The 27,285-nt window shown below is 45.9% G+C and overlaps 1 protein-coding gene across 1 annotated transcript; it reads left to right on the forward strand.

Moving 5' to 3' along the window:
* Positions 1–3,748: 3,748 nt before the first annotated feature.
* KCNS2 (potassium voltage-gated channel modifier subfamily S member 2) lies at positions 3,749–9,401 on the forward strand. Its single transcript, XM_067535891.1, has 2 exons — positions 3,749–4,351; positions 4,983–9,401. The coding sequence occupies exon 2, from the start codon at positions 5,019–5,021 to the stop codon at positions 6,450–6,452; it is 1,434 nt and encodes a 477-aa protein (XP_067391992.1). The 5' UTR covers positions 3,749–4,351; positions 4,983–5,018; the 3' UTR covers positions 6,453–9,401.
* Positions 9,402–27,285: the final 17,884 nt, after the last annotated feature.

Consider the following 27,285-nt stretch of genomic DNA (forward strand, 5'->3'; position numbering starts at 1 on the left):
CTTTGTTACGTTTTTTCTTCTCTGTTCATAAAAAGTGGCATTCCACCCTAATATTCTGATCATCTCTATGGCAATCTCTTCAAAGCAAGATTGGATGCCTTTCTGGTAGATATGCTTGAGCCAAACACAAGTTATTGGTCTCCATATAGGGGTAACTCTGCACAAGGCACACAATAGCAATTAAATAGCATTGAAAAAGGCAACAACACATTGGTGGCTACAGACTTTTTGTGACAAGAAAATGAAGTAAATATTCTAGGACAGTAACTCACATGACAGTGAATCAGTGGCTTCTTTAGAAGGAATTGCATTACCCAGTATGAATATGTGGATCACCATAGTCTATTTCTGCAAAATAATACCTAGTTTCCTAAACAATTAATGTTTAAAATTAGTATATAGAAATGTACCAGAATCGTTTGATCCTGATGATTCATTTCTTTTTGTCTAGTTGAAAGGAAATGAATCCTGAAGTATAGGTCCTGTCAGTATTGGTCAGGATTGACTATAAGTGTAGCAAATATGTAATGGAATGTGAAGTATTGCATTTTTGCTTTAGACACTAGAGTTAACAGGATGTCTTTCTGAATGTCCACAGTTATTAAGGTGATTAAGGTGATTAGGGATATTAGGGAAGAATGCCATATTTTATGAACAAAGAAGAAAAATGTAACAATTAATATACACCTTTTCTACACTAACATGTTGGTGACATTTCAATGTATCTCCAACCTCCAGTAAATGTGTAAAATAATGGCAAGTTCTTATAGAGCATTCAGTGTTCAAGTGCTTTACAAACATTAACTCATCATTCCTCACAGCATCCTGATGAGGCAAGTATTGTTATTATTTCCACTATAATGACAGGGAAACTGAAACAGAGAGATCAAGTGATTTGCCGAAGCCCACAGAGAGAGTCCAGGTCAGAGATGGGCTTGGAGCTCCGAAGTTTCTGTCTCCCAGTCCTGTGCTCAGACCATTGTCCTCTCTTGCTCTCGAAAACAGGGATGACTACCAAATACTGCAGGTAATTTTGCACCTGTACAGGTATTAACCAGTAAGACTGTCTCACCCTTAACTACAGTAGTGCTACTCTCTATAAAAAAGGGTGGGCACCACTGGAGAGTCAGACAGCCTCACTGCAGGGGAACCTGGCGCTGCCTTATGGAGTGTAACAATTCCTAGATGAATGTCTACATGCTTGCTGTGCAGTACTAAGGGGGTGGAGGGCAGGAAGGAGAAAAAATTAAGTTGAGTGGCAGCAGCACTTCCTATGAATGCCCGGCAGATTGGTGTGAATAATTCAGTGTGGCTTCAGAGTCACTTTAGACTCTCTCAACTGTGAAATGAACAAGGGTGGAATTCCAGGTGCTTCCAGGGAAAACTGGGCAGATATCTGGGACACAGAGACAGAGGCAGAGTGGGAGTGTGGGGATGAGGCGGCGAGAATGAGAGAAAGACACCAAAACACAGAGGAATGAGAGGCAAACAGCCACAGAGCAGGGAGGAGAGAGAAAGGAAGGAAATCGGAGAGCCACACATACACCAGTTAGAGAAAAGACAGAAGGAAGCAAGCAGTGGAATTAGATGTGGGGGTACAGAGAAAGGCAAATGCAGGGAGAGAGGCATGAGAGACAGCTGGCAGAGGCACAGCACTCTGGCTCCCATCCGGCAAAGTACCTAAGCACATGCTCAACTTTAAGCCCAAATATTTCTAGTGACTTCAGTGTTTCATATGTATAAAGTAACTATTGACTTCAATGAGACTGTTCTTCAGTTTCAAGCCGGAACGTGCTTACAGGCTTTGCTGGATCAGGGCCAGAGTGCTCAGAACCTTGCAAAATGAGCCCATATACATAACAAAAACCAGAGAGGGACAGGGAGAGAAAACTGGGAGAGAGGGGCGGGGTAAGGGGAATGTGCACAGGTTCACATTCACACAGCACAGACACAAAGGCTAGGACAGGATCCCTCTACATACCACATAGGCAGGGAATAAGTGAAGAGGGTGGGATACCAACACAGCAAGGATGAGAAATACTGCACTGAGGCCATTGGTGCTGCCAGCTTTTTCTGCTTTGGTTATGAGGATGTTCTTTACAAAACAAGAGATTAACTGGTTTAATAAACAATACCAAGAAGTGAATGCTGACCCATAAACACCCCAATGGGGGGAGGGGGTGCACTCTCAAAGCACTGAAAGCAAAATCTTGTTGGTTTAATTAAGGGCCCCCAAAGAAGTGTGTGTTCAGTGCTGTTCAGCAGAGCTGCAGATGCACAGAGAAATGCTCTGCCCCTCTGCAGTGGGTAGGGGGTCCGTAAGGGCTGGAGATAAGCTAGGACAGGGGAGAGGGTAAAAGACCTCAGAAAGGAGTATACTAAAGAAAACCCTCTGTTTTGCTTTGGTCTCTGATACTGCTCCCAGAACAAGCTTTTAGAGATTAATATTAGGGCAATGCCTTGACATGAGCCACATGGAGGATAGGCCCATTAATGTCTATTAGCCAAGATAGTCAGGGGTGCAACTCCATGATCTGTCTGCCCCTAAGCCTCTGCCTGCCAGATGCTAGATGACAGGGAATGGATCAGACAACAATGGCCCTGTTCTGTTCATTCCCTTTAGAGCATCTAGAACTGGCCACTGCCACAAGATAGGATGCTGGGCTAGATGGACCATTGGTCTGATCCAGTATGGCCAGTCTTATGTTCGGTTCAGGTGCCAGAGTCTCAGAAGCAGACAACTAGGACAAGATAATGGGGTTTGCAGGGCGCTAGGTCAGTTAGGTATACAACCCATTTATAAGGCTCCTACCCCAGAGCACCTGTGCTCTGTACAATCACAGCCATTGTACAATCCAATCAGCTGTAGAAATGGAGCAGGCTGGATCTGCAGAAACAGCTGACCAGGTGTCTAACATGGAGGGAAGAACTGTTCTTAATAGTGCTTTGCTGTTCCTAGTATAACCTAGCACTTGAGGTCCAAAAATATTGTTCTGTCAAAAGCAACAAAGAGGCTCAAGGCTGGGGTGGGAGGTGGACAGCAGGCATGGCAGTTCCTTATTTAAATTGCTGACGATCCTTTGGGACTCTGCCTTCCAAAATGGCAGGGCACTAATGCAATCTTTTTAAATCGCTGTGACACTGACGATTTGGAGCCTTCTTTTCTGGGCGCGAGATGTGAGTGGCATTTAGCTAATCTCCTGCGTCAGCACGACTTCAGGCAGACTGAATTGTTTTGACAAGTGCATATGTGGCTTCAATCAAAATGAATACTACCTGTTAATTTCAGAGCGTTATCTGCACCCGGGCAAGTTCATACATGGATGGAAGCGCTGCATGTAGGTGGGGGAGATAATGCAGTGGCATGTCACACACACACACACACAAACACTTCAATTGACTCCCTGTCCACAACCTCACATGCCCATATTTATACAGGGCATCAATGTAGGTCAATTAGGTTTTTTGCTGCTAGCACTCAGCGTTTCTGACTATGCACAGACCCAGTGTACACATAAGTCAGCAAACACTGTGTGCGCAGTCACACACGGCTCTGGACTTGGACCCGCTGAAACTGAAGCCATCTCTTTTGTTTGCAAGTGACGCTTTGCAAACTTGCGAAATGGAGTAGGGAAATCGTGAGGCGAGCAGGCTTTCAAACGGATTAAAAAGAACATCTCGGGAGCTGTTATCATTTCCATGCCGCGCTGGAGCGTGGGGGCAGGAGAGAGAGAGAGAGAAAAAAAAAACTCCAGCACATCCAATGCGTTCGTGCCATCAAATCTCAGACAGGGAGCCAGGCTACGCTTCTGTGCAACAGACACGCTTAGGGAACCTGCCTCGGCAGGGGCAGGGGCGTTGCAGGGCTCCCGATCCACGGCCCTACATTTCCACCCGCCGCCAGCCCTGGCTGGGGGGTCGGATCCCTCCGAGAGCCGCTCTGCTCGCACCCACGCACCTGGCCAGCGGCAGGCAGCGCCCAGGGGGGGCTGTCTAGGCAGGGCTGAGATGGAAAGTGAGGGGGGCGGCTGGTGCTCGCCGTGACTGGCGTGTGCGCCGGAGCTGAGTGGGGAGGCGCGGCCGGCGCGGGAGCTGTCCCTTCAGCACCGCCGCGCGCCCGCTCCGCCCTGGGCAGCCCGCGGGTGGCTGAGCCAGGATGGGAGCCCGGCCGCCGCTGCTGCCCGCTCCCCAGCCCCAGTGACTGCTGCGGCCTCCGGCACACGCAGGGGCGAGGCAACCCGGCTCGCGACCCTCCCCCCAGAGCGCGCGTGCAGGGGGCAGCCGCGATGCCGGCCAGGTGCTGCGGGACGCTCCACGCGCCTGCCCGGGCGCCCAGCTGCTGAGCTAACAGGTAGGGCGGCGCCTTCCCAGGGCAGCGCCGGAGCCTGGCGGGCGGCTCGGCGGACGCTGCGCGCTCCCTGCACCCAGGCTGTGTCCAGGGCAAGTCCCTGCCGGGTGCGAGAGGCGGTGCCAAGAGGGCAGCTGGGGGAGTGACCCCCGCGGGGGGGGGGGGGGGAGGGAGGGCTGGTACATGCACTGGAGGGCTGGGCTGGGCTCTCCAGCCCAGGCACCAAACTGCCCTGGTAATAACGTCCAGCGCCGATCGCCGGTGGCCGAGATTGTGTGAGCGCTCCGGGCAGCCGGGAGCAGGCACCGCGTGTGGTGCGAGGGGCTTCTCCCGGCCCGGGAGGAAAGGAGCCGGAGCCCAGCCCGGAGCGGGTCACGGGGGGTGGGTGATTCCCGGTGAACTGGAGGGACTGGCGGCCGCTGCTAATTACATGGTCGTGATGCTCAGTCTGCATCCGAGACAAAGGAGCAGCCCGAGCCCACGGCGTGCGGCAGAGGAGGGGGCTGGCTCCGGGATGCTGCCGTGGATCGATGCATTGTCTTGCGGGGGGAACGGTAGGATGGGGGTGGGGTGAGGGAGGGGGATTCCCAGGGGTTCGCCGCTGGTGCTGATTCGCTCTTCAATCGCCTTCTAGGTCTGTGTCCCCAGCGGCCTCCGGAAGACGCTCGCGATGCCCGGGCCGAGCCGGCAGGGTCCATCTCCGGCTCCTGCGGGAGACAATGAGATCAGCGTCAACGTCGGGGGCTACAAGAAGAAGATGAGATCCACCACGGTCCTGCGCTTCCCCGAGACCCGCCTGGGCAAGCTGCTGAGCTGCCGCTCCAAGGAGTCGATCCTGGAGCTCTGCGACGACTACGACGACGCCCAGCAGGAGTTTTACTTCGACCGGAACCCGGAGCTCTTCCCCTACGTGCTGCACTTCTACAACACCGGCAAGCTGCACGTGATGGGCGAGCTGTGCGTGTTCTCCTTCAGCCAGGAGATCGAGTACTGGGGCATCAACGAGTTCTTCATCGACTCCTGCTGCAGCTACAGCTACCACGGCAGGAAAATGGAGCCGGAGCAAGAGAAATGGGAAGAGCAAAGCGAGCGGGAAAGCACCACGTCTTCCTTCGACGAAATCTTGGCCTTCTACAACGACGCCTCCAAGTTCGACAGGCAGCCCTTCGGCAACGTCAGGCGGCAGCTCTGGCTGGCTCTGGATAATCCCGGCTACTCCGTCTTGAGCCGCATCTTCAGCGTCCTGTCAATCGTGGTGGTTCTTGGTTCCATCGTGACCATGTGCCTGAACAGCCTCCCGGACTTCCAGCTGCTGGACAGCTCCGGCAAGGCAGAGGAAGATCCGCGCTTTGAAATCGTGGAACACTTTGGCATCGCCTGGTTCACCCTGGAGCTGATGGCGAGGTTTGCCGTGGCTCCGGACTTCCTGAAGTTTTTCAAGCATGCGCTGAATCTGATTGACCTCATGTCCATCCTCCCATTTTACATCACCTTAATTGTTAACTTGGTTGTGGAAAGTAGCCCGGCGCTAGCAAATTTAGGCAGAGTAGCCCAAGTCCTGAGACTAATGAGGATCTTTCGCATCTTAAAACTTGCTCGACATTCAACTGGCCTCAGGTCTCTTGGGGCCACTTTAAAGTATAGCTACAGAGAGGTAGGGCTTCTCTTACTATACCTCTCTGTTGGGATCTCCATATTCTCGGTAGTGGCTTATACCATTGAAAAAGAAGAAAACGAGGGCTTAGCCACCATCCCCGCTTGCTGGTGGTGGGCTACAGTTAGCATGACCACAGTTGGCTATGGAGATGTTGTCCCAGGGACCACTGCTGGCAAACTGACGGCGTCTGCATGCATCCTAGCTGGTATCCTGGTGGTAGTGCTTCCTATAACGCTCATCTTCAATAAATTCTCTCACTTTTATAGGCGTCAGAAGCAGCTAGAAAGTGCCATGAGGAGCTGTGATTTTGGTGATGGCATGAAAGAGGTTCCCTCAGTCAATTTAAGGGACTACTATGCCTATAAAGTTAAATCCCTTATGGCCAGTTTTACCAATCTGAGCAGGAGCACTCCCAGCGAACTAAGCCTAAATGAGTCACTGCATTAGACTGCAGTTCTGACAGCAGTTTGCATGATGTGCACCAAGAGCTGTGTTTATAAACGTTTTCCTATTCCGTTGTTCTGTTCTAGCTATAGTATTGCTGACACTGCACTAACTTTGCACCTAACAGGAAATTTAGTTACGAGCTGACAGTTTGCACATTTTCATCCTGTTGCATAGAAACGAAATGCTCATTTTGTCTTATTGTGTCCATGACACTAGTGCTAGTGGTGTAGCATTGCTCGTTTGCTTTAGAAGTCCTTGTGTGAGCAGAGAAATGAGCTGATCCAGGGAAAAACACACAACTGTGAAATTAACAATGAAATAATCAGGTTTTCACTCACTTTGCTGTGACAACGCTTAATATCTGTACATTTCCGAATTAGTTTAAAGCCATCACAAGGAAGATGTGAAAACCAGCATTTTACAGCACCTGACACTAACTGCAAGTTTAGAAATTACCTGTGAATAGTTTACATGGTAATACATTGCCATCTTGTTATGCCTGCTAATTCTAATGTTAACCACATCGCTGAAAACATTATTAAGGTTAGCAGTTCAGTGAAAATTGGTACTTGTTCTAGAGCACAGGTATTAAGCACCAGGTGTTCTTTTGAAATTAAATACATAGGTGAGATTTTCAAAAGCTCTCACCATTGATCTAATTCTGCTTCCAGCCATGTCAAAAGTAAAGCGCCCACTGCCCTCACTGGGAGCAGAGATAGGCCAATACTGAGCACTTTTGAAAAACCTACCCAATGCTTTCAAATGCTGAGAGATTTAAGGCCACATTTTCAAAAATGGCCTACAACTTTGGTGCCTATCAAGACAGCGAGGGCTTGATTTTCAGAGGTGCTGAGCACCTGTGGCTCGTACTGACTTCAGCTGGAGCTGCAAACGTTCAGCGTGACTGAAAGTCAGGCACAAAGGGTCTGAAGTTGGGGTCCCAAAAATGGAGGCATCCAACAATTAGAAGCCACATGTGAAAACTTGGGTCTGTCTAGTATACGGAAATATTTTAAAGTGAATGATAAAGGCAGTATTTTAGGAGCTGACATTTACCTACTGAAAGATGACTAATTAAAAAGATAGCATATGTATTTCTGAGCTACAACCTAATTTTATCAGGGAGGACTGTTTTGATGCTTGTCATGAGAATTAAAACAGGTATCCATGGTAAATAATCTCATTAAGATTTCTGCAGATGTAACTCTAAGGAAAAAACTATAGCTGGTATTGCTACTTAAAAATAGTTCAGAAAAGAACTCTAGTCTCTCAGTTCACAAAGAAGTATTAAAGCTAAGACCAAGAAAGGCTTAATGCTGAACTCATTGGGTCAGATTCGCAGCTGGTCCAATGACTTCAATGATTTAAAGCATCTGAGAAGCTGATCTAGTATTTGTAAAGTCTATTTTAAACAAGACAGAAGATCTTCTAGTATTCAATTGTTTAAGTCATGAATCTGCATAAACTAATCTTATGAGTGCTCAGAGTTGTCTTCCCAATGTAATGGTCTAGGGCTGAATACTCTCAGCTCAGACAATGCCCTCTCTACCACACAGTTACTTTTCCTGCTTACTAGAGAACTGTGCTGTCAAAAAAACTACCAGGATTCAGCTGGCAAAATGGCTCTTTTCTGTTCAAACCCTGCTATATTGCCATCTGATTAGATATTGTTTTCAAGTCAATTTATATTGTAGTAATTTATGAAGATAAGGTGGATTCAGAGAATAGATCCAAATTAGGTAGACTGGGAAGTGGATTAAAGCACTAAAGGCAAAATTGTCACATTTGGAAGCCTGAAATTAGACATCTAAATAATATTCAGGCACCTGAATAAAAGTGGTCTGATTATCATAGGGGTGCTACACATCCACAGCTCCCTTTGGTTCATAAGGACATAGGAACTGTCAAACCACATTGGACCAGACATCCATCTAGTTCAGTATGCTGCCTCTTACAGTGGCCAGCACCAGATGCTTCAGAGGAAAGCATAAGAACTCTGAAATAGATAGATGTAGCATAACCTGACCATAAGGAAAATTTCCTCCTAGCCCCCTTCAGTTAATGGTTGGCTTAGGGTTTATATGCCTTCGGTTTTCTTTTAAAATAAAATCCATCCGCAGGATATATTAGTGCTCAGCACCTCTGAAAATTGGGCAGTTTCTATTTAAGTTTCTGAATGTGGATTTAAGTGCCTAAATTTAGGCACTCAAATTTGAAAAGGCTGGCCAAGGCTTTCACCTCTGGAGGACCGAGATCAAGTTCTGTATTGGGTCACAGGTGTAAGTTTAGTGATTTCAACCTAGTACCAAATTGGAACATTTGGATTCTATCATCAAACCTGAAACGAATGTCAAAAGAAGCACAGCAGCAGATTATGGACATTTCAAGTCAGCATTGATATATCTTGAAAGAAATATGTGGGAGATCTTTCATAGCGCTTATTCACAGGGTGGGCTGAATCCTGCAGACTTGGCAAAAATTTCCATTTATGCCAAGGATAATTTGGCCTGCATTAGGTTTACCAGTCTGTGGTCAATGCAGAATCTCTCTCTAACCAGGGCTCTTACTTTTTTAGCTTCACAAGCAAAGAATTCACAGTTTTTTTTAAAATCCCAAATAGTATATTAATTTTTAGGCCAGTTATTTCAGCAGACATATAGAATTGTCATGAATTTCCCCAGCAGTTAGTTTAGCATTGAAAAGTTTGGATCATTTAAATAAACTATATATTATCTTGTATTATAGATTTTGTTATTCATAGGGCCAATGTTCAGTCATTTCTGCAGCAATTGAATGGAATGTTTCCAAGTTGCATTTTATGAAAGAAAATGACGTGCCCAAAGGAGTCACTATTTTTATTGTATTGGTTGTAAGGAATTTTCATTATTGCTTTTTTATATATAAGTGCTTTGGATCAAAGATGCTAAATAAATAAAGTATTGCAATTTAGTATGCACTCATTGCCATGATTCATTATGAAACTTACCTTATATAGAACCATTAATTCAGGAGGGTCCCCTGTGAGCTTTACAAACCATATTTATATAAGGGAATTACTTCATTCACCACTTCAATACCGCAACTAGTGGGGTGAAACGTGGTCAGTGTTTAGGATACAAAGTAGCAAATACCTTATCCAAAGTTAAACTACAGGTGAACATGTTGGCAGACTAAATGTAATTATCCAAACTTGAAACTTGCCCAGGACGCTAAGAATACCACAGAAGAAAACAAGTCAAAGGCACACAAATGATTGAGCATGTTGGCATTGCTTTATCCAATGTCAGAAATGAGTCCTTTAACAAGGCCTGCTTTTGCAAAATGTGTCATGACTCATGCAATGTGGAGAGGAGGGTGGAAGAGGTATAGGACCTTAGTTTAATATACCATACAAAATATACCACCCAGCAGCACAGCGCCCCATAGCACCAAAGGTTCTGATTTAAATAATACAGTAACTACAACTCCATAAGGAGGAATGAGACATAGGCTACCTGCCATTTTATAAAGGCAGCTATTGTAGGGCCCAGTCCTATGAGATGTTGAGCACTTTGGTCCTCCATTAATGGCAATAGGAGTTAAAGAAAGATACTGCATATTTTGCAGGAGAAACGCAGCACTTTGCAGGACTGATTCTTAGTGAGGACAGAGAGAAGCTGAGCTGTTTGATCAGCCACTATCTTGCCGGATTTTTTAGATGACTGGTTTGTAAATTTGAGATATGTTGTGTCTTATGAAATAGTAGATCTGAATTCAAGGATGAGAGGTGTAATTGGCAGGACTACCTTGTGTCCTAGGCTTGAAAATTGCCAGGGTCCAAAACTGCTTGTTATGCAGGTGCTGGCTAGTGGAGAGCACGGTACTTGATGTGGGCTCCCTTTGCTTTGCAAAGGACACCTTTCCGGTGTTAGAGAAGACACTGGAACATGTTGCTATTGCTCTTTGTATGTTAAAAGATTAAAAGTGGTTAAATGAGGATTATGGTATTATTTCAAACCAAGCAATTTACTTTGTCTGAGGGATTAAACAGTGTTACGGAATTCTGATTTCTACTACATCTCTGGAAAAACTTCCTAACTGTAAGAACGGTAGGACAATGGAACAGACTGTAGAGAGGTTGTGGAAGCTCCTTCACTGGAGGTTTTCAAAAGGAGGATTGTAACAACGCGCTGTGGCCTTCCTCGGAGCCTGGGCCTGAGGAAGGGTTGCTCTGCCCCCATTGGACAGAACCCGGCCCTGCAGGCCAAACCACCCGGAAGCAGAGGGGTGGATCCAGGGCCAGGGGAGGAAGTATAAAAGGCAGACCCAGCAGCTGACTCCAGGGGAAGCTGCTGCTGGAGGCAGATGCATCTTCCCAGGCCCTGTGGCTGTTTGGTGCAGCCACCCCACCGACCGGAGCCTCCCAAGCCTGCCCGAATTGCTGGAGAGGGCCACCAGGCCTGAGTGACTGGAGAGGGCTGCTGGACCCTGGTGACAGGGTAGGGCTGCTGGACCCTAGTAGCTGGGAACAGCTACCCGAGCCTGCTGGGTGGGAAAAACCCCCTGAGGCTGGCCCCGACCTGGAGGAGCTGCCGGGTGTGGAGGATCCACCAGCGTGGACTGAACCTTGTGGACCAGAGGAATCCATGGGGCCCTGTGACCTGGAGGAGCTATCTTCCACAGATGACCTGGAGGGGTTCCCAGATCTGCTGCTGGTCGATGGTGAGGGACTTGCTGGATGCCTGCACATCGTCTCCCCCAGTGACCCAGAGGGAGCCATGTGGCTGCAGGTACCCGGGGATCGGGTAGGAGGAGGTGACCCAGAGACAGCCAACTAGCAAATGACTGAGTCAGGGGCAACACCCCTGTCAGCGTGTTGCGACTGGAGCCCTGCTGACTCAGTGGCAAACGGCTTTGCCACAGATAAGGCCCTGGGCTGGGACGCAGTGGAGTCAGGTGGGCCTGCGTCCCCCTCCCCCCCTCCCTAACCACCCTGGGAGTGCTTGCCGTCCTCTACATTGCTGGCCTGAGGACCCCAAGCCCACCCCGCCCTGCCCTGCCCTGCCCTGCCTGAGGGCCGAGGGCCATAGACTGCTTGCCCGCCCCGCTGGTTGGACACCCAGGGAGCCGTGGGCCCCTTGCCAGCCCTGCCCTATAGGAGGGCCATGGGGCTATAGACTGCCGGAGGAGCCCACCCCGCCTAGGGGCTGGGGCTACGGACTCATAAACAAGGAGCTGATTCCCCTCAGCAAAGGTGCTGTGGCCTGTGTCGGAGCCTGGACCCAAGGAAGGTTCGCGACGCCGCAGGCTGGACCGTGCCACCAGCCTACAAGGATGGATAGCCCTCTAGCCTGGATGGTTTAAACACAACAAATCCTGCACCTTGGCAGGGGTTTAGACTAGATGACCCTTGCAATCCCTTTTAACCATATGATTCCATAGATCTGGGCTGACTATCATGGAGTCCCAGGGCTGTCACCAAAAAGCAGTATGATTTATTTATAGCTTGTGATGAAGCAAATAGTATTTGTTTAGATGTAGTGTGAACACTTGTTTTGTTATTCATATATTTAAGGCACGTATTAGTTGTCTTCTTCTGTGCAGGCTGTAGGTTATCCATTTTGAAATCAGACTTTTTCTTATATAATGCAGCATGATCTGGTTCACATTTGTAACCTTAAAAATTGAGAATTTTGTGTTTGTTACCTTCAGTGTTTTCACACAGTCGTGCAGGCCTTTATTAAGACTGCAATGATCTATTATATATGTTCTCATTTTAATTTTCTATCTAGTCCCAACAGGGTATAATCACATTGTTACACTCAGGGCATATCTACATTACGAAGATAAGTCAACTTAATTTAAATGGACATCCAGCCACCACAGTAATTAAATCAGTTGGGTGTGTCCACACCACGCGCATTGTGTTGGTGAAGTGCATCTTCACTAGCAGCGATTGTATCGATGCACAGAGCAGTGCACCATAGGTAGCGCAGGAGGTTTTTGGGAAGGGCTTGCAATGCCACATGGGACCAAAACATTAACACGGGGGGGAATGGGAACATGGTTTCGACCTCCCATAATGCAGTTTCCTCCCTCTCTCTCCTGATATCAACAGCAAATAACCCATAGTTTTTCATACCTTTTAAAAAAAAACCTGATTTAGCCACATGTACGCCATAGCCCAAGAAGCATGGACCTTGCTCAGCTATGCATTCTTGTTGTGAGCATTACAAACAGCTTGGCCTTTACCCTGCAGTATTTCCAGACCTGAGACAGGAGCCGCCGCATGAAACATTACAATGTCCTTCACGCAGCCCTTCTGCAAGCCACAGAATGAAACTGTTCTGTTGCTGCTGGCAGTCGTGCAGCAGCTGAACATGATGGAGTGCTATTTCTCAGTCCGGGAAACAAGCACTGACTGGTGGGACTGGATCACATCATTATGCAGTTAAGGGATGACGAGAAGTGGCTGCAGAACTTTTGAATGCAGAAGGCCACTTTCCAGGAACTTTGTGCAGAGCTTTCCTCAGCTCTTCAGCACAGCAAAACTAAAATGTGACCTGCTCTGGCAATGGAGAAGTAAGTGGCAATCAGTCTGTGGAAGCTTGCAATACCAGACTGCTACTGGTAGTGGGGAATCAATTTGGAGTTGATAAATCCATCTTGAGAGCTATTGTGATCCAAATGGTCAGGGCCATTAATCAACTTCTGCTAAGAAGGGTAATGACTGTTGGCAACATGCAAGACATAGTGGATGGTTTTGCCGTTATGGGTTTTCCTAATTGCGGACAACCTTGGCAAAGAGTACTAAACCCAAAAGGGATATTTTTCAATGGTGTTGCAAGCACTGGTGGATCACAGGGGACATTTCATTGACAACAATGTGGGATGGTCAGGAAAGGTGCACAGAACACAGGTCTGTTCAGCAAGCTGCAATCAAGGACTCTCTTTCCAAATCGCAAAATAACCGTTAATGATATTGAAAGGTCAATAGTGATCCTGAGAGACCCAGCCTAGCCCTTGCTCCCACGACTCATGAAGCGTTACACCTGCCACCTGGACAGCAGTAAGGAGCAGTTCAACAATAGACTGAGAAGTGCAGACTGGTGGAATGTGCCTTTGGACATTTAAAGGGTCGCTGGTGCAGTTTGCTTATTGGGTTAGACCTCAGTGAAAGCAATATCCCCATTGTTATCGCTGCCTGCTGTGTGCGCCATAATATCTGTGAGGCAAAGGGAGAGAAATTTCCGCAGAGGTGGGGTGTGGAGGCGGATAGGTTGGCGGCTACGTTTGAGAAGCCAGATACTAATCTTCAAAAGCCTACTTGCTGTTGTGGATGTGCAGAAGGCCAAACTTTCCACTATAAGGCATGCAAAGCACAAAGCAACCATTGTCAGTGCATACTCTGGGTTTAGTATAAGATTGCTATTTAAAAATCACTCACCTTATTACATTCAAGTGCAAATCAGAACATAATTAGAATCCCTAGCTATTCAATTAACCAGTTTGCTGTCCCAGTCATGGTGAATATGGCCCAGCGGCATGGGCGATGGGACTGGTGCTTTAACTTGTGGGAAACCCACTCAGGAGCACAGGTGGACCATGCCCCCTCCCCTTAGCAACATGGATGGTGCTTTGAGACCGGGCATCAGTGTTAAGCCTCCCAAAATGGTCTTTGTCCAAGGCGGCTTGGGGGCTGGAGGGGGGGGAGAGTTTGGGGCTACGAGAGAACACAGGAAGCCCACTCCTTCCCTTAACACTAATGATAGTAGTCCTCCTGGTCTTGCAGATTCTGAGGTCAAAGCCAATCCCTGCCAACCAAACTACCGGCATGTGGCTGATTACCGAGGTGGCCTGGGACGCAGACTCGTGGGAGGCATCCTTGCTGCATTTGTGGGTAGTAGTGGGGTCACCGCCAAGAATCGCATGCAGTTCATTGTAGAAGCAACACGTCTGTGGTGCAGAACCAGAATGACTGATTTTCATGCAGCACTGCTGCGTGTCTCTGGGGTAGCCCTTCCCCCCCTCCCCCCCATTACCTGTGTGATCTTTTCATGGATATCTATGTTTCTTTGGCTGAATCGGAACTGTGCCGGCACAGACTCTTCTCCCCATAGACCAATAAGATCCACCACCTCCTGTGTACTCCAGGCTGGAGCGTGTTTGGGGTGCTGAGTTGCCATGATCAGTTGGGCTGCCGAGCTCTCCACGCTGATCAAACAGAAAACGGGAATTCAAACGTTTCTGGGCTTTAACAGGGGAGGGGCTGTTTCCTGTATACCTGGCTGCTGCGCAGCTGAGTTGAAAATGATCTCCAGAAAGGTCAAAGGGGAGTATTGTGGGACACCTCCTGGAGGTCAATTCAGTTGACTTACACAAAGCTTCGTCTACACTGCCTCTCTGTCTCTGTTGACCCATCAGTATCAAATTAAGCACTACACCTCTTGTGGAGGTGGAGTAATTCAGTCAACATTAAGTCAACATTCCAGCTGATTTAGGTCAGCTGAAGAGACCTAGTAGTGTAGACGCTTACATTATTAGGGTGACATAAGGTGGCTTCCGTCTACCTATGTTTGTAGTGTAGGCCTCAGTAACTCAGGCTTGTGCCACACAGTGCAAATTAAAAGGAAAAACAATATTTAAATTTCATCAAGGGATTAAAATTTGATCTAAATTGCAGGGCATTCCAAGCATATATTATGATTAAAAAGAAGCCTAGATTACCTTGAAATTACAGGTTTCTTTTTAAAGCTTTATATCAGAATATATCTTTTTTTAAATGTTCTGATCTGGAGAAACACATTTTGGGGTTAAACAGATGGCTCACAACTCCTGTTTTCTGTTTGGTAGATTAGGGACTAAGCAAAATACCAAAAGTGTTCCTAGGTGTTAAATCAATTTGACATGACCTTTTATTTCTTCCACAACAAACACTTTCCTTAGAGGCTCCTGCTGCGCACATGTAAGTAGTGGAATGCCTCTTGAGTAATTGTTCTGTGCTGGGTTGGTTATCCATTTCCTCTCACAGCATTCCTGATTTTAATCTACCTTTGATGGTACTTTCAAATAACATTCAACTTGCAAGCACCACCCATGTCCCTTGGAGAGGTGTTGTGCCAGGAAGATCCTTTTTTATTTTATGCCTCTCCATTCATTTCTCACTTTACCACCTCACTTTCAATGATTTTGCACCAGAGATGAATTTGGTCTACTATCTCTTCCTTCCAGCTATCCACAGAAAGGCGGGGATATAATATGATGATCCTCTGCAGTTTCAGAAATATCAGTCACGAATACATCTTATATCCTAAAGAAAAAGACAGTTTTTCCCACCAGAGAATAAAGCACTGTAATAAAAGTACAAGCAGCACATAGTGCAATATACAGAACAACTCGCTGCATCGCTGACTGAGGATATGTCTACACTGCCACTAGACACCTGTGGCTGGTCTGTCACAGGATCCCAGAGCTCAGGCTCCAGCCCAAACCCAAATGTCTACCCTGCAATTAAATGGTTCCTTAGCTCAAGCCCAGTGAGCCTGAGTCAGCTGGCACGGGCCAGCCACAAGTTTTTTAATTGCAGTGTAGTTAAACCATGAGAGATTACCTTGCTTTTCTACTCTCCCTTCAGCCCAATTTTTAAGTCCATTATGATGCTTCATTTACATCAAGGAAACCCGATCCCCTCACTATCGCAAAGTGAATCACAAGCCTCTCATATACAAAATGATGGACCATCAGCTGGCAGAAGCACTCTCCCGCCCACTCATGGAAGTGTCTGCCAAGGCCATGTGACTGTCATGAGTCATCTCTGAGCCTGAACCTTGAGCCTGATAGGTGCTACTGAGCCGAGGAGTTCTCTCTCAGCCTGCGCCTGATGACCTGAGGGTTCCACATCAATCAACCAGGGTTCAGCCAATCCACAGGCACATACATAAGCAGGTGACACCCCAAGGCCAGGGACAGCCGCTTTTAATGAAAGCAGCCATTCCATTCTGCTCAACATCACTACCTCACCGATGGTATTGCCCACCACTTGGTGGTTCTGAGAGACTGCTCCAGCTCTTTCTCCTGCTCCTGTTCCAGCCTTGTTCCAGCTCTGTTCTTGATTCCTGCTCTGATCCCTGGCTATGGTCCCTGGCCTGACCACCACTGCTCCAAACACTAGGCCTGACCATCCACTTCTCAGTTTCTCACAGTTTGAGCAGACTGCTTCCTTTTGTGCCCTACTCCAGCAGCTGAGGTGGAGAGCCCTGGAATGTCCATCACTGAGATGACAGATTTGGTCCACAGCCTTCGGGATCAAGATGCCCCATTACATTTGGACAATCCCGCCCTTTGCCCACCCACAGATCCTGGCAGCCCCAGTAACCCCAGTAGAGCCAGATGTGGTACCTTTAGAACCCGGCTCAAAGGTTGAACTGCCGGAAAGATTTGATGGGAATCACCAGGAGTTCTGTGGTTTTCTTCACCATCGTTGCTTTTTGTTCCTGATAAGTACTGAGATGTATCCTGATGATCAGACCCAGATGGGGCTTCTTATCAGTATATTAACCAGTGACACTCTGGACTGGGCCTTGCAGCTCCTGGAATGGGCCAGCCCAATTCTCAATAACTTTGATAATTTATCCATGCCTTCTCCATAATATCTTATTATCTGAATTGCACCTATACCGCCAAAACTGCCCTGCAGTTTTTTTAGCAAAGCTGTTGGCCCATCTTGGTCTATGCTGCCCATTTTCAGTGTCTAGTTGCTGATACAATGTGGAACAAAGTGGCACAGATTTATCATTTTTCCCAGAGTATGAATTATAACATGACAGATGAACTGGCACAAGTCAAACCTCCCTCTAGTTTGGACTCCTATATCGAACAGTGCCTCCAGAGTGACAGTCATTTGTTCAAAGGACACCAGGAAAAGAAGAGGTTGCACCCACAACTCCAACCTCATCCTGTTTCATTCCAGCCATCTCCTTGAGCTGTCACCTACACAGATTGACATGACATGAAGACATCAAACAGATCAGGAGAAGGAATATTGGCAGTGGAATGGTCTTTGCCTGTCCTGTGGGTGTCAGGGCCACTTTGTCACTGAGAGCCCCCTTAAATCCAGACCTTCAGCGGACCTAAGGAAATGATCATATACAGCCCCCTTAGAGGGTTTGTGGCTGGATATAACCTTGGAGTTGAATCCTCCAACAGTGCCCTCTCTTCTGCCCAGATGTATCTTGGTAGTCGTGAATTGTCATCTTCCACACCTGCAGGTCTTCCTCTATCTCTGGGTCCAAACTACACCTGTGGTGAATTGCACCCAGTTTGTGCTAGTAGAGTCTGGGATGCTGGACTTGCTAAGGCTAATCAACTGCTGGTGAAAAGGATGCCCACTCGAGATCTAGTGGAAACGATAGATGGTAGCATGATTTCCTTTGGTCTGGTTACTGATGAAACCATGCCCCTCCAGATTGAAATCCAAAATTATCTAGAGACTCTGCAGTTTAATTTAATTAAGTCATTACACTTTCCGACTGTGCTCAGTATTTGCTGGCTCTCAGTGCATGATCCACATGTCTCATGGAATATGCTAGAGCAGTGTTTCTCAATTAAATTTGGCCACGGAACCCTTTTGAACTCCATAAATAATTGCGGAACCCCCCAAACTCTTAACAGTCTACAAATGTCAAAATAAGCAAAGGTCAGCATTTCTCACTTAAATTACACTGGATACCCTCTGCCGGAAAATCCGAGACATCTTCCCTTTTTCGGCAGCGCGGAGAACAGCTGCTCTCGGCGGCGCAGAGAACAGCTGCTCTCGGCGGCGCGGAGAACAGCTGCTCGCGGAACCCTAACAGTGTTCCCGTGGAACCCCAGGGTTCCACGGAACACTAATTGAGAAACACTGTGCTAGAGGTACAATTCGAGTCAAGCTACTGTCAACAATTGTATCTAGCCAACTCAGGGGCCAAGGAAACAAGAACCAGCACCTAGAAGTCCACTGCTTTGTGTGTCAAGGAGCCAGCTGCTCATTAATCCTTGCAAAATATCAAGCGTTTGCTGATATATTTGATAAAAGGAATGCTGATATTTTACCTTGCATAGACCTTACAATTGCCCCATCAATCTGCAGCCAGGGGATAAAATTCAACTCAGACGGATTTATTCCTTGTCAGAACCAGCACTCAGAGCCCACTGAAAATACCTGAATGAATATCTTGCAAAATACTTCATCCATGCATCCACGTCGCCCACTGGGGCCCCAATTTTGTTTGTAAAAAAGGACATCTCCTTGTGCTTTTGTGTGGACTATCGTGTCTTGAACAAAATCACCATCAAGAAAAAGTATCTTTTGCCTTTGATCAGCGAGCTGTTGGAAAGGATCAGTTCTGTCAGGGTATTTACCAAGACTGGCACTTACAAGCTGGTTTGTATTCAGGAGGGCAACCAATGGAAAATAAATGTTTCACACATGTTATGGCCATTTTGAATATCTGGTTATGCCTTTCAGTCACTCCAAGACCCCAGCCACATTCAGGCACTTTGCCAATGACATTTTTCCTGGGCATGGATCACTTGATGATTACCTGTTCTGTTCTTTCCCTCTAAAGCACTTGGCATTGGCCACTGTCAGAAGGCAGGCTACTGGGCTAGATGGACTATTGGTCTGACCCTGTATGGCCATTCTTATGTTCTTATGGGATATTTTAGACCTGTTCATGATGATTGACCTAAATGATATCCTTATCTTCTCAAAAAGTCAACCCATTCCTGACCAACACATCTGTCTGGTACTCAAGCCCCTCCAAGTGAATGGCCTGTACTGAAAATCTGAGAAGTGTGAATTTGATTGCCCTTCTGTTGACTTCTTAGGCTATGTTATTTCCTCTGATGGAATAGTTATGGACCAGGAACCTGCAAGGAATGTCCATGATGTCCAATGCTTCCTGGAATTTGCTAATTTTTACCTAAGATTCATCAAGGACTTTTCAAAGATGGTTACCCCAATTACCCTCCTGCTCTGGAAGAACACGACATATACTTGGAAGCAGGAAGCCCAATCTGCTTTTGATCTATTAATGGAAGCATTCACACTGGCACCCACCTTGGTACATCCAGATCTGGCAAAACCCTTTCTCGTCAAAGCAGGTGTCTCCAGTTATGTAATCAGAGCAGTGTTGTCATAGCAGCATGAGCCCCAGACTGTGCTCCACCCCCATGTATTTTATTTCTGTAAACTGATGCCCGTGGAACAAAATGATCAACTCTGTAACAAAGAACTATTAGCAATCAAGTCTTCCTTTGAAGAATAGCATCACTTCCTGAAAGGTGTATGTTTCCCTGTCCAGGTACATACAGATCACAAGAACCTGGAGTATCAGTGAACTGTAAGGGCTCTCAGCCATCATCAGAGCCACTGGTTCCTTTTTTTATATGCCAATTCTTTTTCACCCAGATCTATCACATGGATACCCAGACTGGTGAACTGGGGATGCACTATCCCACAAGGGTGAGTACCTGGACAAGAACAATTCAGCTCAGTTCTGAAACCTTGCCATTTCATCAATATGATGGTGAACCATGACTTGTTTTTTCTCATAAAGCCCTGCCTACTCCACACTCCTACACCACAATCCATTTGCAGTAAACCTTATGTAACCAGCACAGACTTAGCTCCTGACTCAAAATTCTCTGTCAAGAATAGGATTCTTATGTTCAAGAACCTATGTCCCTGATGGTGAACCACAACTAGCAATACTCTAGCTATGCCATGACTTGCCCTGGTCAGCCATTTCAGCCACTGGAAAACACTGAAGCTCATCTCTCAATATTTCCAGTGGCTGAAACTATATTCATCCACCGAGTCCTACATTGACTCCAGTGATGGCTGTGGTCAAACAAAGACCCCACACACCAAATCCCTTGGTGCTCTGATTCCACTGCCAACTCCATCTCAGCGTTGGTCATCCATCTCCATGGACTTTATTACTGACCTTCCCAATTCTCAGGGTCGCAGGGTGGGCTAGTTGTTGTCGACCTACTTATGAAAATGTCTCATTTCATGCCATGCCTTAAAATTCCTACTATGGAGGTAACCACCCAATTGTTTTTCAACTGTGTCTTCAAACTCCATCTAATATCACATTTGACCGAGGATCATACTTGTTTTGCACTTCTATCAGAAGTTGTTCAAGTACCTGGATGTTGAACTACGTGATTCCTCAGTTTTTCACCCCCAGGGCTGATGGACAGACCTACCACGTAAACCAAATTCTGAAGCAATATCTCTGTTGTTTTATTCATTATCATAAGAATGACTGAGTTTCCCTCCTTCACTTTGCTGAATTCATGTACATTAATTCCACCCATCAATCAACCCACCACAGTCCTTTTTATGTCAATTATGTTTTCTCAGTTTCACCCGTCCATGCCACGAGATTCTTATGTACCTGCAGCCTCCTATGTACATGCAAGATGCTGGACCTAGTCAAACACCTTCACTGCATCCAGGAAGAATTGAAATCCCACTTAAAGTCAGCCAAAAGATGACAAGCATTATGGTAACTTATATCAGTGGGCAGCCGCTCAAATCACAATTGAAGCCAAAGCACTTTGACTGTACCCAGCCTTCAAGGAAAGTGGATTACTGATATCTTGGCCCATTTCAGATCATTCACCAATCAATCCTGTGGCCCTCTGTAACACTATGCCAGAAAGGGTTAAGCACAAGCAGGCTGAATGACCCAAAATCAACTTTCAAAAAACATATTGAAAGGAAATAAAAATGGTAATTAGAGCCATTCTGTGTAGAAAATTAGCCACACCATATTAGTAGAACCAAGTGTTTGAAATGCAATTGTGTATTGTTAGAAGTTAGGAGTAACTACTAATTATAGTTGTCTGTGTTTACCTGTTAGAAGTTTCACAATATGGTTTTATTAGCTGGTAGATAGTAAACTACTTTTCCTGTCTATTATATGTTCTATTGACTTAGCGATCAAAAGGGAATATTAACATTTAGATGAAACTTGGGTGTCATAATGTCATTGTTGTTGTCTCTTTAAAGTGTAGAGTAAGCTACCTTTGAATGAATATTTACCTTATGCTGATCAATGCAGCTAATTACCAATGTGTGCCTAAGAAATTACTTCAAAACCACAAGTAATTACCTATTCTTGATTCAAGGAATGCCTGCTGTGACGTCTGTTGTCAGCTGGCTCTCATGGCCTGCTAAAGGACTATAAAGGAAGTTTTGTACCTGATCCTGTGTAACTTAGATCTGCTTGGATTTCATCAGGGGAAGTTCAAGTTGTAATACTAAAGATTCCAGCTGTAAACTGGTTCACCCTACTATTTCTCATGGAAGAAATAATAGACTTTGCATATGGATTGTCTATTGAATTATAACATGTGAAACTGATTCTAAAAGAACTTTTGCAACTCAGTTTACCACCTCTACTATGAAACTGACCTATGGACTTTATCCTTATCTGTATGTAGAATGATCTTTTAACCAATATTCTCTCTTTTTTAAAATAAATATTAATTTAGTTATTAAGAATTGGCTGTAAGTGTGTATTTAGGTAAGATCGGAACTATTCATGGATCTAGTTAGTAATGTGTCTGGTCCTTTGGGATTGGAAGAACTTTTTTAAAAGAAGGACAAGTTTTTCATTAATCCCCATCAAATTTGACTTGGCTGTCTGGGTGGAAGCCAGAGGGCTGGATGGTTTTAAGAGAACTGTGGTTTTGGCTTCTGGATAACCAGTGAGGTAATGAGAAGCTGTTTGTTGCTGGCTTGGTGAATCTAATTTTCAGAAATAACCACCAGATTTTGGAATTGTTTGTCCCATTCTTTGCAGTTTTGCTCTAATTAAGCTATCTCAGCTTGGCTCCTCTAGGGACCTTGCACCTTAAAACTCCAATTGCCTGTGGATAGGAAAACGCATCCAGTATTCCATTTCTCCTTGCTGAAAAATCACAATGACCACGCCTTCCCTGAATGAGTACAACTGCCATTTCTATCAGTCATGGTCCAGGGCATGTGGATTACCTGATGAAGCAGATCTTGGATTCCAAAATTCTCTGAGGAAAGCTCATGTACCCTGTTGATTGGGAGTTGATGGCCCAGCTGATCATTGATGGGATCCAGCTGAAAATATACATGCACCCAACCTGCTTCAAGAATTCCATCAGTCACACCCTGACAACCCCGGTCCAAGGACCCCTCATAGGCATCTCTGTGGGGTGGGGCATAGTGTAATGAAATGAGTCATCTCTGAGACTGATTACCTGAGGGCTTCACATCAATCAGCCAGGACTCAGCCAATCCACAGATACAGGTCTAACCAGGTGACCCCAAAGCCAGGGATATAGGCTCCCAATGAGAGCTGCCACTCCAGTCTGCTCAATATCACTGCCTTGCTGGAGTATCGTCCACCACTTGGTGGTTCTGACAGACTGTTCCTGCTCCTGTCCCAGCGCCAGCCTGTGCCTGCCTTCTGCTCCCGCTTTCTTCCAATCCCTTCTTGATTCATACTCTGACCCCTGGTTCCAGTTCTGGCCCGACCACTAGGCCTGACCATCTACTTTTCAGTTTCTGACAGTAACCCCTTTGTTAGAGCCATTGGCTATTTATTTTATTTCTCTCGCTTGCACAAAGAAAGGAGAATTATCTCATAGGTGTTAAACCTCAAACTGACCTGCTACCAGACAGAGAAGAAGTTTTCTTCGTATTATATCTCCTCATCCTCCACACAGCCCTTTGGACCTCTCAAATTTAAATGATGTGAGTCTTTCCTTTGATAAATGCATCCATCTGGAGGCCGTGATTGAATTTCAAAACTACAGTTCCCCACAAAAGAATAGCACAATGTCAGCACCTTGTATGGTTTTTTTTGCTCACTCTACCAATAGGCTTTTGGCACCTCTACAAACCCTATCCAGAAATAAATAGAACTAAGTTATTCTTGCTTTGGACAACGTCTGCTGTAAATCTGCCAACATCTTCTTTATGTGCATCTAAACCTAGTGAATTGTTCTGCCTGAGATGGATGATCAGACAATCTGCATGTGGTTACCACATGAGCAGTAATTGGGTGTGTGGCTGTAGTTTTGACCAGATTATTCTGTTCCCTCAGTGCCACTGAAAACCCTTTTGGCTACATCTAATGCATGAACAAAACAATTTTTTTCTGTTTAAAACTCTATTCAGTGACCTCATTCCAACCATTCAAAGGATCCAGAACTTTTGGAAAGAACACTCAGATGATTTGTTGAGGCATTTTTTAAGAAGATAACTGGAATGGCTCTGTCTGCTTGCTAGCCAGAGAGGAAAAGTTTCTAGCTTCCACTTTGAATCTGTTTCTTGTAATCCCAAATTAGCCTATGCCTATTGCCACCGTTATAAAAAATGAATGAGGTGCAGTCATGCTATCTAGGTTCAAATGCAGAAAGACTATGGCAGGATTTTCAAAAGCACCTAAGTGACATGGAGGCGTAAGTCCCACTGACTTCCAGTGGAACTTGTGCTTTTTAGGTAATTTTGAAATTCCCACCCTATGCCTTTTTTTAAATCCTGTCCTCAACTGATATATCCTAAAGGGTTTTCAATTTTCAATATCAGCATCATGTATTGTTGTTTGGATTGTGGTGTTGCCTAGAAACGGTCGAGGACAAGGACCCTATTTTGCTAGATGCTGTACAAACACATAAAAAGATTATTCATTATCTGTAGGCTATGGTTGGAAAACTCAGCCTATGTGCTTTAAGGGACACACCGCCTTCTCCCTGTGGGGAGGATTTTTTAATCCTCTGGTCTCTCATGGACACCTGTGGCAGCCCAGAGCATATCCTTGCTGGAAATCCAGTCCATGATCTTCATCACTGAAGCAGAATTGTGGACCAGTTAAAACACCATGACTGCCTAAAGGAAGGCAAGATATCCTCAACAATTAATCTTATACGAAGCTGCACACACTACTGACAGGACACGCCACAAGAGCAGGAAAATCATGTGTATGTCCCTTTTAGCCTCTTTCTCTAGCCCATCCTTTCAGCTGTCTCTGAAGTCAACAGCTTTGTAGTTGGGCCCATCTGTCCATCAACATGCCAAGTGAAATAACAGCACTGTCACCTTACACATGTATAATACTTTCAGCCTGAATAATTCCAAGTGCTTCATAGTTATGGGCCAAATTGTTGCTTGTTCTGCACTATACTTGTTCTGCACAAAAGCAGGATGCACGGAGCCCTCCTAGCCCTTCCACTCCTATGCAAGAGGCAGCCACAGTCCTAGCCCTTGTGTTCCCTGAGCACAATAACCAGGCACTTGTGCTATCATCAGCACTAGACAACCTGCTGGAGATGATGGAGCTAGGCAAGTACAGGGGGGAGCACAAGCCACTCCTCAAAAGTAGCTGTAGGTGCTGCCACTGAGGGCAATCCTATCCCCCAGCACCCCAACAGGAATTCTTCTGGTAGATAGGATAAATCCTACCTACAAGTAAATTGCCTCTGGGGCTTGGTGCTGGTTACTTTGCTTCCACAGCCTCCCTAACAAGAGACTGGACTTTCACAGTCATAATGGAGTCCCATGTACAGTATGGGAATCACTCAACACCCCTGGTGATGGAAGCCACCTCTGGGATGGAATGTGGCAGCTGCTTCACAGCTCACGTGGTTTTCTTAACCAGTTTCCCTTTAGATTTAAAATGAGACCAAACGAGAGATGTGGAGAATGTAGAAGAAACAGGCCACATCCTTTGACAACTAATCCGTGTCCCCTGTATCAAGAAACAGGTCATTCAAGAGGAGCTGATATTTATCTTAAGTGTCTCACAGCAAACCTTCTTCCTTAACCACAGCTGAAAAGAAAAGCATTACTCTATTGCTCTGTAAGAAGAAATGAAGAAGACCGGATGAAAAGATGAACCTGCTTGATATTTGGTCAAAGAATGTTTCCATTCTGACTTATTTTTCTTTATCTGGACCTTTTGGGAATACAACTGAAGCCAGAACTTGGCTGAGTTTCTTTCCATAGGAAGTGCATGGACCAGAATCCCAAACTCTCAGCTTTGGGTGCCTATCTTTAGGCATCCATGCCAACGTTTTGAAACCAACTTCCCTAGAGTTAGGCTTTTAGTCCATTTTTAGGTATCTAGGCTCGGATTTTAGAGAAGCCCAGGGGAGTTCAGCACTCAGCTCCTATTGGAATTCAGTTGAATTTGGGCATCTCTCCTTAGGCTCCTCTGAAAATCCCATTTATAGGGTCTGATCAAAAGCCTATTGAAGTTAACAGCCTCCCATTAACGTCAATGGGCTGTCAATTGGACCCCTCCAGAGGAATGGCCTGATTTTCAGAGATGCAGAACACCCAGAAAGTCTGTTGAAGTCAATGAGAAAAATGGATGCTCTGCACTTCTGAACTTAAGGCCTCTTATTCAGGGCCCCAGTTCAGCAGCTCATTTAAGCACATACTTAAAGTCCATCTCTATTCAGCAAAGCACTGAAGCTGATGCTCAGTTTTATGCATGTGGTTCAGTCCCATTGAAGTAAATGGGACTTAAGCATGTGCTTAAATGTTTTGCTGACTAGGGATGGGCTGCTAAATCAGGGCCTAGTGGCTAACTTTGGGGAATCTGGTTTCATAATGTTGGCCAAGCTTTGTAGCCTGAGATCTGTATCCATCGTCACCAGAAAAAGAACGAGCTGTCAAATAGAGCTGATGGCCCTCTTTTTCTGAGACGTTGATCCCAAAGAGACCTGGCCTCCATTCTGAGATGATCTCCCAACTGAGTACAGCATTGTGGTGAGCTCTAGAGACTGGTTTTTCTCTCTCTCCTTTGTAGTTTGGAGCTAGCTAATCTGCACTACTTGCAGGATAATTAATCATGCTAGGTCAAATTTTCAAAGGTATTTAGACACCTAACAGGAAGCCTACAGGGAATTTCAAAAGTGACTCAGCCAGTTTGGCATCTAACTCCAGAAATCAATGGCCATTAGGTTCCAAACCTGCTCAAGCACTTTTGAAAATCCCACTAAGCACTTACCTTCATTTTTAGGCACCTAAATCCCTTTGAAAAATCTGACAAACCTCCTCCCCCATCACAATGGATCATTCTTAGTTCTTGAGAATCAAATGACATGTGAGAAAAGCGTAAATCAGTTTGAACCTCATGCCATTTTGGGGATCACCCTGACCAGTAAGGGGTTCTGTCACCACCTGCCATGCAACCTTAGGTGACTTGGCGCTATGCAATTCTGCTTCAGACCCCTGATACCAGTAGCAGGCCCACAAGCATAAGGCCTCACCCAGGCTCTCATCAGCCCTGATACTTTTTGCAGGTTGACACTAACAACCCTTCCAGTCCCGAGGCTCCCCAAATACATCCTCCCCGAGTTCTTAATTCGCTGACACTCAGACTGTACCTCTCTGTTTCGTCACCCACATGGTGAAACCAGCCCTCCAGTTATCAGCTCACTTTGGCACACACACTCCACACCAAAGATCTGCTTGGGAGAAAAAACCCCAAAAGACTATTGAATAGAAAAAGCAGGGATTCAAAGCTGAAATAGTAAGGGAAAGTAAATACATACAATTTACACAGCAAATAAAATGAAGACACAACTTCAAGTGTTACACTTTCTTATTAGATATCTTTTCTCATAAGAGTTACCTATTCCCTTAAAGCAGTTTTCCAGCATACCCCCTCCTACCCAAGGAGGGATCCAGCACTCATGGACAACCTCCTGCCTTGATACCGTCTTCCAAATTCTGGATAAAACTCCTCAATTCCAAGCCTGCTTTTAAAACACCTCTCTCTCGCTCTCTGTCCACAGTAACTCATGGTTAATCAAT

The sequence above is a fragment of the Emydura macquarii genome, unplaced genomic scaffold (genome assembly GCF_026122565.2).
Source record: "Emydura macquarii macquarii isolate MOO-44397 ecotype Brisbane River unplaced genomic scaffold, CSIRO-AGI_Emac_v2 contig_383, whole genome shotgun sequence".
NCBI lineage: Eukaryota > Metazoa > Chordata > Testudines > Chelidae > Emydura > Emydura macquarii.